Source organism: Hyla sarda, chromosome 1, assembly GCF_029499605.1.
Source record: "Hyla sarda isolate aHylSar1 chromosome 1, aHylSar1.hap1, whole genome shotgun sequence".
NCBI lineage: Eukaryota > Metazoa > Chordata > Amphibia > Anura > Hylidae > Hyla > Hyla sarda.
The window spans coordinates 598751005-598766046 of NC_079189.1; the positions used below are offsets into that span (position 1 = coordinate 598751005).

The window sequence follows — 15042 nt, forward strand, 5'->3', positions numbered from 1 at the left end:
TTCCACTGGAGTACCCCTTTAATGCTCCCATCTGTTCCCCTCCTATGTAATCAGCTCAGTGATATGTGTCAGCTGTGTCTGTGTCCGGAGAACGCAGACGCAGTTGAAAGCAGCAGTGTCCTTGTACAGTACAGGAGCAGGGAGTTTGGTCATCTACAGGAGTCCCTGCTCCTGCACATACAAAAGAAAAAGTTTTCCACCGGAGTACCCCTTTAATGTTACAGGGTCACAGAAGGGGGCATTTTTATAACATATGGGAACAGAAGGGGGCATTATTGTAAAATGGGTGCACTGAAGGGGGTAATACTATAATGTGGGGGCACTGAAGGGGGTATTACTATAATGTGGGGGCACTGAAGGGGGTATTATTAATAATTAGGGGAACAGAAGGGGCATTATTATAACATGGGACAAAGGTATAGAAGAGGTCTTACATTATGTCCTAGATCAGTGGTTTCCAACCGCTGTGCCTCCAGCTGTTGCAAAACTACAACTCCCAGCATGCCCGGACAGCCTTCGGCTGTCCGGGCATGCTGGGAGTTGTAGTTTTGCAACAGCTGGAGGCACAACGGTTAGGAAACACTGCCCTAGATCTTAAATGCCATCGCACAGACAGCTATATCCCGTGTAGAAGTGTCCTGATTATTCTGCCTCTTCCTATACATATGGATGGGCATCTCCTCAGTGTATTCCGTAATTGCAGACTGTTCACGTGTATAACTAGAGCCACGTTCTGTTATATAAGAGTCTGCACTAATATACAGAACATATAGAAACCCTGCGAATACCAGTCCCTCAGGATAGGCGCAGGCAGAGCCGACTGAGAAGGGTGAGAGGGGGTGTACAGATGTATATGGCAGCAAACAATCCTAATGTACTTCTGGGATTCCCAGCTCTACATCACAGCGGTCCGAAATCCCTCCAAACAGGTCACTATGATGTCGCTTTTTTATGTGGTGAAAACTAAATCTATGTATTTGGTGGCAGTAAACATGTAAACCTGAGAAGTGTTACATTTGAATCCAGTGTAGACAATGCTCTGTGAGCTTAACATTCTGGACTCCAGACTGGTACATTGTACATAGCTAGTCCTGCTCTCAGCTGAGAAGTGGAGACAATTGTATCCAGTCTAGACAATGCTCTGTGAGCTAAACAGCCTGGACTCCAGACTGATACATTGTACATAGCTAGTCCTGCTCTCAGCTGAGAAGTGGAGACAATTGTAAACACTGTACACAATGCTCTGTGAGCTGAACATCCTGGACTCCAGACTGATACATTGTACATAGCTAGTCCTGCTCTCAGCTGAGAAGTGATACAACTGTATCCAGTCTAGACAATGCTCTGTGAGCTGAACATCCTGGACTCCAGACTGATACATTGTACATAGCTAGTCCTGCTCTCAGCTGAGAAGAGGAGACAATTGTATCCAGTCTAGACAATGCTCTGTGAGCTAAACATCCTGGACTCCAGACTGATACATTGTACATAGCTAGTCCTCCTCTCAGCTGAGAAGTGTTACATTTGTATCCAGTCTAGACAATGCTCTGTGAGCTAAACATCCTGGACTCCAGACTGATACATTGTACATAGCTAGTCCTGCTCTCAGCTAAGAAGTATATACAATTGTATCCAGTCTAGACAATGCTCTGTGAGCTAAACATCCTGGACTTCAGACTGATACATTGTACATAGCTAGTCCTGCTCTTAGCTGAGAAGAGGAGACAATTGTATCCAGTCTAGACAATGCTCTGTGAGCTAAACATCCTGGACTCCAGACTGATACATTGTACATAGCTAGTCCTGCTCTCAGCTGAGAAGTGGAGACAGTTGTATCCAGTCTAGACAATGCTCTGTGAGCTAAACAGCCTGGACTCCAGACTGATACATTGTACATAGCTAGTCCTGCTCTCAGCTGAGAAGTGGAGACAATTGTATCCGGTCTAGAGAATGCTCTGTGAGCTAAACATCCTGGACTCCAGACTGATACATTGTACATAGCTAGTCCTGCTCTCAGCTGAGAAGTGGAGACAATTGTAAACACTGTACACAATACTCTGTGAGCTAAACAGCCTGGACTCCAGACTGATACATTGTACATAGCTAGTCCTGCTCTCAGTTAAGAAGTATATACAATTGTATCCAGTCTAGACAATGCTCTGTGAGCTAAACAGCCTGGACTCCAGACTGATACATTGTACATAGCTAGTCCTGCTCTCAGCTAAGAAGTATATACAATTGTATCCAGTCTAGACAATGCTCTGTGAGCTAAACATCCTGGACTCCAGACTGATACATTGTACATAGCTAGTCCTGCTCTTAGCTGAGAAGAGGAGACAATTGTATCCAGTCTAGACAATGCTCTGTGAGCTAAACATCCTGGACTCCAGACTGATACATTGTACATAGCTAGTCCTGCTCTCTGCTGAGAAGTGGAGACAATTGTATCCAGTCTAGACAATGCTCTGTGAGCTAAACATCCTGGAATCCAGACTGATACATTGTACATAGCTAGTCCTGCTCTCAGCTGAGAAGTGGAGACAATTGTAAACACTGTACACAATGCTCTGTGAGCTAAACAGCCTGGACTCCAGACTGATACATTGTACATAGCTAGTCCTGTTCTCAGCTGAGAAGTGGAGACAATTGTATCCAGTCTAGACAATGCTCTGTGAGCTAAACATCCTGGACTCCAGACTGATACATTGTACATAGCTAGTCCTGTTCTCAGCTGAGAAGTGGAGACAATTGTATCCAGTCTAGACAATGCTCTGTGAGCTAAACATCCTGGACTCCAGACTGATACATTGTACATAACTAATCCTGCTCTCAGCTGAGAAGTGGAGACAATTGTATTCAGTCTAGACAATGCTCTGTGAGCTAAACATCCTGGACTCCAGACTGATACATTGTACATAGCTAGTCCTGCTCTCAGCTGAGAAGTGGAGACAATTGTAAACACTGTACACAATGCTCTGTGAGCTAAACAGCCTGGACTCCAGACTGATACATTGTACATAGCTAGTCCTTCTCTCAGCTGAGAAGTGTTACATTTGTTTCCAGTCTAGACAATGCTCTGTGAGCTAAACAGCCTGGACTCCAGACTGATACATTGTACATAGCTAGTCCTGCTCTCAGCTAAGAAGTATATACAATTGTATCCAGTCTAGACAATGCTCTGTGAGCTAAACATCCTGGACTCCAGACTGATACATTGTACATAGCTAGTCCTGCTCTTAGCTGAGAAGAGGAGACAATTGTATCCAGTCTAGACAATGCTCTGTGAGCTAAACAGCCTGGACTCCAGACTGATACATTGTACATAGCTAGTCCTGCTCTCAGCTGAGAAGTGATACAATTGTATCCAGTCTAGACAATCCTCTGTGAGCTAAACATCCTGGACTCCAGACTGATACATTGTACATAGCTAGTCCTGCTCTCAGCTGAGAAGTGGAGACAATTGTATCCAGTCTAGACAATGCTCTGTGAGCTAAACAGCCTGGACCCCAGACTGATACATTGTACATAGCTAGTCCTGCTCTCAGCTGAGAAGTGGAGACAGTATCCAGTCTAGACAATGCTCTGTGAGCTAAACATCCTGGACTCCAGACTGATACATTGTACATAGCTAGTCCTGTTCTCAGCTGAGAAGTGGAGACAATTGTATCCAGTCTAGACAATGCTCTGTGAGCTAAACATCCTGGACTCCAGACTGATACATTGTACATAACTAATCCTGCTCTCAGCTGAGAAGTGGAGACAATTGTATTCAGTCTAGACAATGCTCTGTGAGCTAAACATCCTGGACTCCAGACTGATACATTGTACATAGCTAGTCCTGTTCTCAGCTGAGAAGTGGAGACAATTGTATCCAGTCTAGACAATGCTCTGTGAGCTAAACATCCTGGACTCCAGACTGATACATTGTACATAACTAATCCTGCTCTCAGCTGAGAAGTGGAGACAATTGTATTCAGTCTAGACAATGCTCTGTGAGCTAAACATCCTGGACTCCAGACTGATACATTGTACATAGCTAGTCCTGCTCTCAGCTGAGAAGTGGAGACAATTGTAAACACTGTACACAATGCTCTGTGAGCTAAACATCCTGGACTCCAGACTGATACATTGTACATAGCTAGTCCTGCTCTCAGCTGAGAAGTGGAGACAATTGTAAACACTGTACACAATGCTCTTATCATCATCATCATCATCACCTGAGTCATTTCAGTCTAGATTCCAGACTGATTATTATTATTATTATTTGTATTAATATACTATATTACTATGATTATTGTTACTATTACTATTATTATTATTGTAATAACTAATATTATTATTATGGTCACCGGAGTCATTTCAGTGTAGAATCCAGACTGAAAATCAGACTGATTGTTATTATTATTATTATTATTATTATAACTATTTCTATTTTTATTATCATAATTTTTATAACTATGATGACAATAATAATTATTAATATTATAATGATAATATTTTCTTATTATTATTGTTATTATCATGGTCACCGGAGTCATTTTTGTCTAGATTCCAGACTGATTATTATCATTATGTGTAATATTATTATTATCATCATCATCATCATTTTAGTCTAGATTCCAGACTGATTATTATTATTATTTGTAATATTATTATTATCATCATCATCATTTTTGTCCAGATTCCAGACTGATCATTATTATTTGTAATATTATTATCATCATCATCATCATCATCATTTTAGTCCAGATTCCAGACTGATTATTATCATTATTTGTAAAATTATTATTATCATCATCATCATTTTTGTCTAGATTCCAGACTGATTATTATTATTATTTGTAATATTATTATTATTATCATCATCATTTTAATCCAGATTCCAGACTGCTTATTATTATTTGTAATATTATCATCATCATCATCATCATCATCATCATTTTAGTCCAGATTCCAGACTGATTATTATTATTATTATTTGTAATATTATTATTATCATCATCATCATTTTTGTCTAGATTCCAGACTGATTATTATTATTATTATTTGTAATATTATTATTATCATCATCATTTTTATTATTGTAATAAATTATTATTATCATGGCGATCGGCGTCATTTCAAGTCGGATTCCAGACTGATTATTATTATTATTTGTAATATTATTATTATCATCATCATTTTTATTATTGTAATGAATTATTATTATCACGGCGATCGGCGTCATTTCAAGTCGGATTCCAGACAACACAACACATGTGAATAAATGTTTTTACAAGACCCCAGTTATGTCGTTCTGTATGTTCTAGATCGGTGATTTCCAAACAGCGCAACCTCAAGCGGTTGGAAAACTACAACTCCCAGCATGCCCGGACAGCCAACGGCTGTCCGGGCATGCTGGGAGTTGTAGTTTTCCAACATCTGGCTGTCTGCTGTTTAGATCCGAGTTGCAAAGGTGAAATCTGCTGCCAAATCCTTTTTTGACCGCATCATTTACTATAATGTTATTTATTTATTTATTTATTTTTGTTTTGCTATTCGATGCCTTAGCTTGTTCCATCCACACATCAGCCTCCCTGTAACTCCTGTTGTGTGCGCGGTGACTGTTGCCGCACATGCTCACTCCGCACCGTCACTCATCCTCTTGTTTAGTTCCTGATTCCTCAGAGCTGCAGTCCCTGCGCTCCGGCTAAAACAGCAGCAATGATTCAGCCAGCACATTGCCCCCCCAGATGCAGCCGCAGCCGCCGGGCCTTCCCTGTACCGGCCATGAATCCCCTGTGAGATGCATGCAGGAGCGGCGCAGGCAGGCAGGCAGCAGCATCCATAGAGGAATGGCAGGCAGGCGATGCTGTCAGCCCATGTATTCGTTGCAGTGAACGTCGTCTCCTTCTCCGGCAGCAGACGCCGACTTCACCTTCCCCCGAAGACGGAATCATGGATTTCAGCAATTCCTCCGTGTTTGATCAACACAAAGGTGAGTCGTCCGCTTCTGCATGGCCGCTGTTAACTCATCCATTACCGCAACCAGTCTCACATATAGCGTATGTGTAGTTACGCCATTCACGTTCTGGAACGCATGCGTTGCGGTGGAATTTGGGTGACGGCCAGACAGTATGGGGAGAACATCCAAACTCCTTGCAGATGTCGTCCTTGGTTGGAAACCAGAACCCCACTGCTGCAGGGCAACAGTGCTAACAAATTACTTCCAGTTCGTCCAGAGTACGGGGAGAACATCCAAACTCCTTGCAGTTGTCGTCCTTGGTTGGAAACCAGGACCCCCGGCGCTGCAGGGCAACAGTGCTAACAAATTACTTCCAGTATGTCCACAGTACCGGGAGAACATCCAAACTCCTTGCAGTTGTCGTCCTTGGTTGGAAACCAGGACCCCCGGCACTGCAGGGCAACAGTGCTAACAAATTACTTCCAGTACGTCCATAGTACAGGGAGAACATCCAAACTCCTTGCAGTTGTCGTCCTTGGTTGGAAACCAGGACCCCCGGCACTGCAGGGCAACAGTGCTAACAAATTACTTCCAGTATGTCCACCCGTGTTTAGGGTATATGACAGTCTTTCCGAACCAGGGTTGCCTCCAGCTGTTGCAAAACTACAACTCCCAGCATGCCCGGACAGCCTTCGGCTGTCCGAGCATGCTGGAAGTTGTGGTCTTGCAACAGCTGGAGGCACCTTGGTTGGGAAACACTGGTCTATGGACATCATAAAAGGGGTTCCCAAACTCTCTGTAAGCCACACTGGAGAATGAATTGTCCAACATGTAATATCACTTTTGAGATAGGTAGGTAGGTAGTTAGCCAGGTAGGTAAGTTGTTAGCTAGATTGGTAGATTAATAGCTGGGTAGGTTATTAGCTGGCTTAGTAGGTAGCCAGGTAAGAAGGTAGGTAGATAGCCAGGTAGATAGGTAACTAGGTAGGCAGGTAGCTGGGTAGCCAGGTAGGAAGCTATGTTACTAGTTAGATAGGTAGGTTACTAGGTAGGTAGGTAACTAGGTAGGTAGTCAACCCTCAGCTGCTTCTGCTTGGCCGCTGTTAACTCATTCATTGCCGTAACTGGTCATATATAAATACAGATATTGTGTCGCCATTCACATCAGTCGCCGCCCCACCCCCGTTCTTGGACGCACACATTGCGATCGAATTTGGGTGACAATTATACAATACAGGGAGAACATACAAACTCCTTGGAGATGTAGCCCTTGGTTGGATTCAGTAACAAGGACCCCAGTTAGTACTGCCTTAGACCCACCTGCCTTGAGGGTCTATGGCAGCCCATAATAGCCAAAGCATGCTGGGAGTTGTAGTTTGGCTACAGCTGGAGGCACCCTGGTTGGGAAACACTGGTCTATGGACATCGTAAAAGGGGTTCCCAAACTTTCTGCAAGCCACTCTTGTCCTGTAAGGGCCAATGCGGATTAAATGGCTTTCTGGGCATGCTGGGAGTTGTAGTTTTGCATCCTGGTTGGGAAACACCAGTCTATAGATATCATAAAAAGGGGCCCCCAACTCTCTGCAAGCAACTCTGGAAATAGCACTTTTGTCCTGTAGCAGCCACTGCAAATTAAATGGCTGTCTGGGCATGCTGAGAGTTGTAGTTTTGCAACAGTTGGAGGCACCCTGGCTGGGAAACACTGGTCTATGGACAGCATTAAAAGGGGTCTCCCAACTCCCTGTAAACCACGCTGGAGAGTAAATTGGCACCATGTAATACCACTTTTGTCCTGTAGTGGCCACTGCATGATTAAATGAGCAGCCAATGGGCAACTTCCCCAGCAAAATTAAGCAATTGCAGGGGGTCCGAGAGGAGACAATGCCCCCAATAAAATAATAAAATCGCTTTACATAGCTAAAAGGATGAGATTTGCATTTCCATCTATATCCCCTGAGGCCGGAGTTACACTTTGCATAGTAAAACCGCAGCATGACCACAGGGGGAAACTATAGCGAAAATGCTGAGGGTTGTAGGAAATATTTCTCGTGGGAACCCACATGGCAGTGCCGGGTGTATACAGGATGGTAGAAGATTTCTATGCAGTTTTCTTTAAGAGTTCTTCCCCGTTCAATAAGACACTGTTCACCAACTTGTGGCTATCCAGCTGTTGAAGAACTACAACTCCCATCATGCCCTGACATCTGAAGGCTACAACTTCAGCATTTGGAGCAGTGTTCTGCAACCCTGTGGCTCTCTATTTCAGTGTTTTCCAAACAGTGTGTCTCCAGCTGTTGCAAAACTACAACTCCCAGCATGCCCGGACAGCCTTCGGCTGTCCGGGCATGCTGGGAGTTGTAGTTTTGCAACAGCTGGAGACACACTGTTTGGAAAACACTGCTCTAGCTGTTACTAAACTACAACTCCCATCATTCTCTGATTGCCACTGCATCATCTGAAGCAGTGTTTTACAACTAGTGGCTCTCCAGCTGTTGCATAACTACAACTCCCATCATGCTCTGATTGCCACTGCATCATCTGAAGCAGCGTTTTACAACTATTGGCTCTCCAGCTGTTGCATAACTACAACTCCCAGCATGCCCTTACAGCAGGGGCTGTTTACAATGTTTCATTTATCACAGCAGTACAGATAAGTTAGATCTCAGGAGTTGGGCTTTGGTATAATGCAGCGTTGAGCCGAGTGGGGCCCCTGCACCTCGGTATAATGCAGCATAGAGCCAAATGGGGCCCCTACCAAGGGCTGAAAATTTTTTGCTGGCCCACAAGTGTCCGCGACCTGACAGCTGGGTCGCAGCTATTTGTGGGTTGCAAAGCGACTCCATTTATTTACATTTATGTGCAACACAGCACAATACACAGTGTGACAGGTTGGTAGGTAACTAGCTAGGTAGGCTGGTAGGTATCCAGGTAGGTACATAGGTAGGTATCCAGGTAAGTAGCCAAAAAGGTAGGGTGCTGTGTAACTAGCCAGGTAGTTGGGTAGATTGATAGCCAGGTAGGTAGCTAACTAGAAAGGTAGGAAGCCGGGTAGATATGTAGCTAGGTCTATAGCCAGGTAGGAAACTTTCTAGGTAGGTTGTTAGCTAGGTAGGTAGGTATCCAGGTAGTTAGGTACCAATCCAGGAGATAGGGAGCACAACCACAATAATAGAAGCAGATAGTCCAGGGGTGCAGGCAGGTTAATGCAGTCCCAGTAGCAGACTGCGTAGACACATCCAACCAGAAAGAATGCTACCTAGCTAGCTCACCACCTACCTATCTAGCTATAACCCGAAAGAATTCCAGCAGTATACCCGTCAATTCCAGTGAATTTTAGTGTTTTTTATTGACCCATGTCAGTGACATCTGACATGGGTCAATGAAAAAACACAAATTCACTGGAATTGACAGGTGTGCTGCTGGAATTCTTTCTGGTTGTAGCTAGATAGGTAGGTGGTGAGCTAGCTAGGTAGCATGACAGCTAGGTAGGTAGGTAGCCAGGTAGGTAGCAAGCTAGATGATAGACAGCCAGGTAGGTAGGTAGGTAGCCAGGTAGGTAGCAAGCTAGATAGACAGCCAGGTAGTTAGCTATCTTGGTAGGCTGTCAGATAGCCAGGTAGTTAGATACAGAGCAAAAGACGTCCATTGCACTCACACGATGAGGTGAAGGAGTAGCTTTATTCCACCACAACACTCCTTCATCTTGTGAGTGCGCCGGTCATCTTTTGCTCTGTATCTCATCTGGGCCTCAAACCGGGACCGTGTACCTACAGCACCCGAATGCTACCTATATCGCCTAGAGTGTTGCTGCTTCTCCTTCTGCAGCAGGTAGGTAGGTAGCTAGATAGCCAGGTAGGTCGATATCTAGCTGGGTAGCTAGACCGATCCCCCCACTCTTGTTTTTTTTTTGTTTTTTGTCTGTCTGGGCCTATTTTCAGGTAGGGACCTGTATCTCCATCTGCCCCTATATTACTCCGGCCCCTGCACCTCGGTATAGCAGAGCCGAGCGCAGCTTCTGGCAGGATACACTGACTGACATGAACCGGTTGCTATGGAAATCCAGATGGAGCTGAGCCGCCTTTTGCAGAGGATTGAGCAGAAAGCAACTGCAGCAACCAGGGGCCCCGGGCTGCGTCACTGATCACTGCCAAGAGATCCTGTATATACCTAATACAGCAGATGTGTCGTATCCATAGCAGCAGCGCAGCCTGTGATGATACATATATTCACGTTTACTGCACCCCTGACCATAGAAGATGACAATCTGAGGTCATAGATGTGTAATGTCATGTCTAAGAATCTAATCTGACCCCTTATTACATCTTCCTGAGTTATCACCCAGCTCTCCTACAGTCCTGAACGTCAGGCATGTCTATTGTTGCTAAAAGGAGTTTCAATCTCTGCTCAGGAGTCTGGGAAAGTTAGGCGACTATAGGTCCCATCAATATGTCCCATTAATATGTCAATGCATTATTAGGCAGATCTGACCTTCAGGAACCTGGTAAAGTTGGGTGACAGCTTATTTCACCACCACTATAGGTCCTATTACTATGTCCAATTCATATATCAATGTATTACTAGGCAGATCTCATTTTCAGGAGCCTGGAAAGGTTGGGTGACAGCTAGTTTTACCACCACTATGAGTTCCATTAATATGTCAATGCATTTACTAGGCAGATCTGACTTTCAAGGTATGGGAAAGTTGGGTGACAGCTAATTTCACCATCACTTTAAAGGGGTACTCCAGTGGAAAACTTTTTTTTTTTTTTTAATCAAATGGTGCCAGAAAGTTAAACAGATTTGTAAATTACTTCTATTAAAAAATCTTAATCCTTCCTGTACTTATAAGCTGCTGAATACTACAGCGGAAATTCTTTTATTTTTGAAACACAGAGCTCTCTGCTGACATCACGAGCACAGTGCTCTCTGCTGACATCTCTGTCCATTTTATGAACTGTCCAGAACATCATATGTTTGCTATGGGGATTTCCTTTTACTCTGGGCAGTTCCTAAAATGGACAGAGATGTCAGTAGAGAGCTCTGTGTTTCAAATGGAAAATTATTTCCACTGTAGTGTTCAGCAGCTAATGATTACTGGAAGGATTAAGATTTTTTAATAGAAGTAATTTACAAATCTGTTTAACTTTCTGGCACCAGTTGATTTAACAAAAAAAAGTTTTTCACCGGAGTACCCCTTTAAGTCCTGTTAATGTCAATGCATTAATAAGCAGATCTGGCTTTCAGGATTCTGGAAGAGTTGGGTGACAGCTAATTTCCCCCACCATTATAGATCCCATTAATTTATTAATGCATTACTAGGCATATCTGACTTTCAGGATCCTGGGAAAGTTGGGTGACATCTAATTTTGCCAACACTAAAGGCCCCTTTGAATGTATTTACTAGGCAGATCTGACTTTCAGGAGCTTTGAAAAGTTAGGCAACAACTAATTTGGTCACCGTTATAGCTTTTAAATGTTTTCTTACTCATTGTTACTACAATTTTTAATAATATATTGATAGGAGATATGTATCAATGCATCACCAGCTGTTCATGAGCCTGGGAAAGTAGGGTAACAATTTGTTTTTCCAGAACTACAACTTCGCCTGAAGTTCTTACCGAGCTTTTCTACTGCTCTAAATGTTAAATCTGTCAATTCTTGTAGAAATACAGTAAAGGGAGTATACAGTATATATTAATGCATTATTAGGTTTGTCATTCAGGAGCCCAGGCAAGTTGAGTGATAACTACCTAAGTTACTTTTGCAGCTTATAAAGGGGTTACCACCCAGCCAGCAGTCTGGCTCTAAATGCAGGAATGTGGTGGAGGGGATACGTATCAATGAACTACTAGCCATTCAGAAGCCTGGAAAAGTTTGGTGACAGGTCATTTCATTTTATTTCTCTTTGACAGCTTCCACAAGGGTTGTCATCCAGTAATAAACTGTATATGTATCAATTGAGTACTGGTAGTGGAGGTGAAATTAATTGTACCCAACTCTCCCAGGCTCCTAAATGCTAAATATTCCTTGTAAAGCATTGATGAGTATACTGTTAATTACCGACATCTGTGCTGAATGACAACCGCCCTTGGAGTTCTAGAGGTGATCAATTTACTTGTTGTCCAACTTTTCTAGACATCTAAATGGCAAATCTTCCCTGGCAAGTTCCTTTGATATGTTTCACTGCATTGCTAGGCTGATATAACAGTCAGGAGTTTGGGTTGAGTTGGATGAAAATTAATTTGGCCATCATTACAGCTGAGCCCTGCTTGTCCTCAGTGTACAGATCCCTGCTTGTTCTCAGTGTACAGAGCCATGCTTGTCCTCAGTGTACAGATCCCTGCTTGTCCTCAGTGTACAGAGCCCTGCTTGTCCTCGGTGTACAGAGCCCTGCTTGTCCTCAGTGTACAGAACCCTGCTTGTCCTCAGTGTACAGGGCCCTGCTTGTCCTCAGTGTACAGATCCCTGCTTGTCCTCAGTGTACAGAGCCCTGCTTGTCCTCAGTGTACAGAGCCCTTCTTGTCCTCAGTGTACAGAGCCCTGCTTGTCCTCAGTGTACAGAACCCTGCTTGTCCTCAGTGTACAGAGCCCCGCTTGTCCTCAGTGTACAGAGCCCTGATTGTCCTCAGTGTATGGAGCCCTGCTTGTCCTCAGTGTACAGAGCCCTGCTTGTTCTCAGTGTACAGAGCCCTGCTTGTCCTCAGTGTACAGAGCCCTGCTTGTCCTCAGTGTACAGAGCCCTGCTTGTCCTCAGTGTACAGAGCCCTGCTTGTCCTCAGTGTACAGAGCCCTGCTTGTCCTCAGTATACAGAGCCCTGCTTTTCCTCAGTGTACAGAGCCCTGCTTGTCCTCAGTGTACAGCGCCCTGCTTGTCCTCAGTGTACAGAGCTCTGCTTGTCCTCAGTTTACAGCACCCTGCTTGTCCTCAGTGTACAGGGGCCTGCTTGTCCTCAGTGTACAGCGCCCTGCTTGTCCTCAGTGTACAGCGCTCTGCTTGTCCTCAGTGTACAGAGCCCTGCTTGTCCTCAGTGTACAGAGCCCTGCTTGTCCTCGGTGTACAGAGCCCTGCTTGTCCTCAGTGTACAGAGCCCTGCTTGTCCTCAGTGTGCGGATCCTTGCTTGTCCACCCACACTTCCTGTATTTGTCTATTATAAATGTACATGTTATGTATCAATGCATTAGTAAACATTCAGGAGTAACAGCTTGCTTCTTTACTACAGCTTACAAACCAGTTGTTACCCAGCTTTACTACAGTTCTAGACGCTGAATCTGCATAAATACAATAAAGAGTATTTATTTCAGTGCATTAGTAGGTACATTTTCCATTAAGGAGCTTGGGAAAAGTTTGGTGAGAACTAATTTTGCTTACCATTACAGTCCCAATGGTGGTTATCGCCCAGCTTTCCTACAGTTCTGAAAGTCAAAACTGACTATTATTGCAGGAATATGGAAGAGGTGTTTAATGTATCAATGAATTATTGGATTGAGTATTTATTCAAGAGCCGAAGGCTGTCCGGGCATGCTGGGAGGTGTCGTTTTGCAACAGTCGGTGTTACCTGGTTGGGAAACACTGATCTAAATGTACACCAATGTACAATGTGGTTCTGTCATCAAAATACAGAACATATCTCACCCTCTCAGGCGTTCCCAGCGCATTTCTGCGGACTGTAATATTTGCTTTCTCAGGGGGCATAACTATAAATATACACTGCTCCAAAAAATAACACATCCTAGATCTGAATGAATTAAATATTCGTATGAAATACTTTCTTCGTTACATAGTTGAATGTGCTGACAACAAAATCACACAAAATTATCAATGGAGATCAAATTTATCAACCCATGGAGGTCTGGATATGGAGTCACACTCCAAATCAAAGTGGAAAACCACACTACAGGCTGATCCAACTTTGACATGTCGGGGTTCTATGATCTTCTATGACATGTCTGGGTTCTATGATCTTCTATGACATGTCTGGGTTCTATGATCTTCTATGACATGTCTGGGTTCTATGATCTTCTATGACATGTTCAAGTTCTATGATCTTCTATGACATGTCTGGGTTCTATGATCTTCTATGACATGTCTGGGTTCTATGATCTTCTATGACATGTCTGGGTTCTATGATCTTCTATGACATGTTCAGGGTTCTATTATCTTCTATGACATGTCTGGGTTCTATAATCTATGACAGGTCTGGGTTCTATGATCTTCTATGACATGTCTGGGTTCTATGATCTTCTATTACATGTCTGGGTTCTATGATCTTCTATGACATGTTCAGGTTCTATGACCTCCTATGACATATCTGGGTTCTATTATCTTCTATGACATATCTGGGTTCTATAATCTTCTATGACATGTCTGAGTTCTATGATCTCCTATGACATGTCTGGGTTCTATAATCTTCTATGACATGTCTGAGTTCTATGATCTCCTATGACATGTATGGGTTCTATGATCTTCTATGACATGTTCAAGTTCTATGATCTTCTATGACATGTCTGGGTTCTATGATCTTCTATGACATGTCTGCGTTTTATGATCTTCTATGACATGTTCAGGGTTACATGATCTTCTATGACATGTCTGGGTTCTATAATCTCCTATGACATGTCTGGGTTCTATGATCTTCTATGACATGTCTGGGTTCTATGATCTTCTATGACATGTCTGGGTTCTATGATCTTCTATGACATGTTCAGGTTCTATGACCTCCTATGACATATCTGAGTTCTATGATCTTCTATGGCATGTCTGAGTTCTATGATCTTCTATGACATGTCTGGGTTCTATGATTTTCTATGACATCTTTAGGTTCTATGATCTTCCATAACATGTCTGGGTTCTATGATCTCCTATGACATGTCTGGGTTCTATGATCTCCTATGACATGTCTGGGTTCTATGATCTTCTATGACATGTCTGGGTTCTATGATCTTCTATGACATGTATGGGTTCTATGATCTTCTATGACATGTCTGGGTTCTATGATCTTCTATGACATGTCTGGGTTCTATGATCTTCTATGACATGTCTGGGTTTTATGATCTTCTATGACATGTCTGGGTTCTATAATCTTCTATGATATGTCTG

At 43.3% G+C, this 15042-nt stretch overlaps 1 protein-coding gene across 3 annotated transcripts in view; it reads left to right on the top strand.

Annotated features, from left to right (window-relative positions):
* The first annotated feature begins 5592 nt into the window (after positions 1-5592).
* The window catches only part of ANKRD55 (ankyrin repeat domain 55), a 61958-nt gene continuing 52508 nt past the window's right edge, over positions 5593-15042 (top strand). Inside the window, exon 1 of one of the 3 annotated variants that reach the window (XM_056547523.1) lies at positions 5593-5977. In XM_056547523.1, coding sequence (XP_056403498.1) covers positions 5938-5977 — 40 coding nt within the window. In that variant the 5' untranslated portion in view covers positions 5593-5937. The remainder of the gene's footprint in view (positions 5978-15042) is intronic. The other 2 variants (XM_056547531.1, XM_056547516.1) reach the window with 2 other exon arrangements.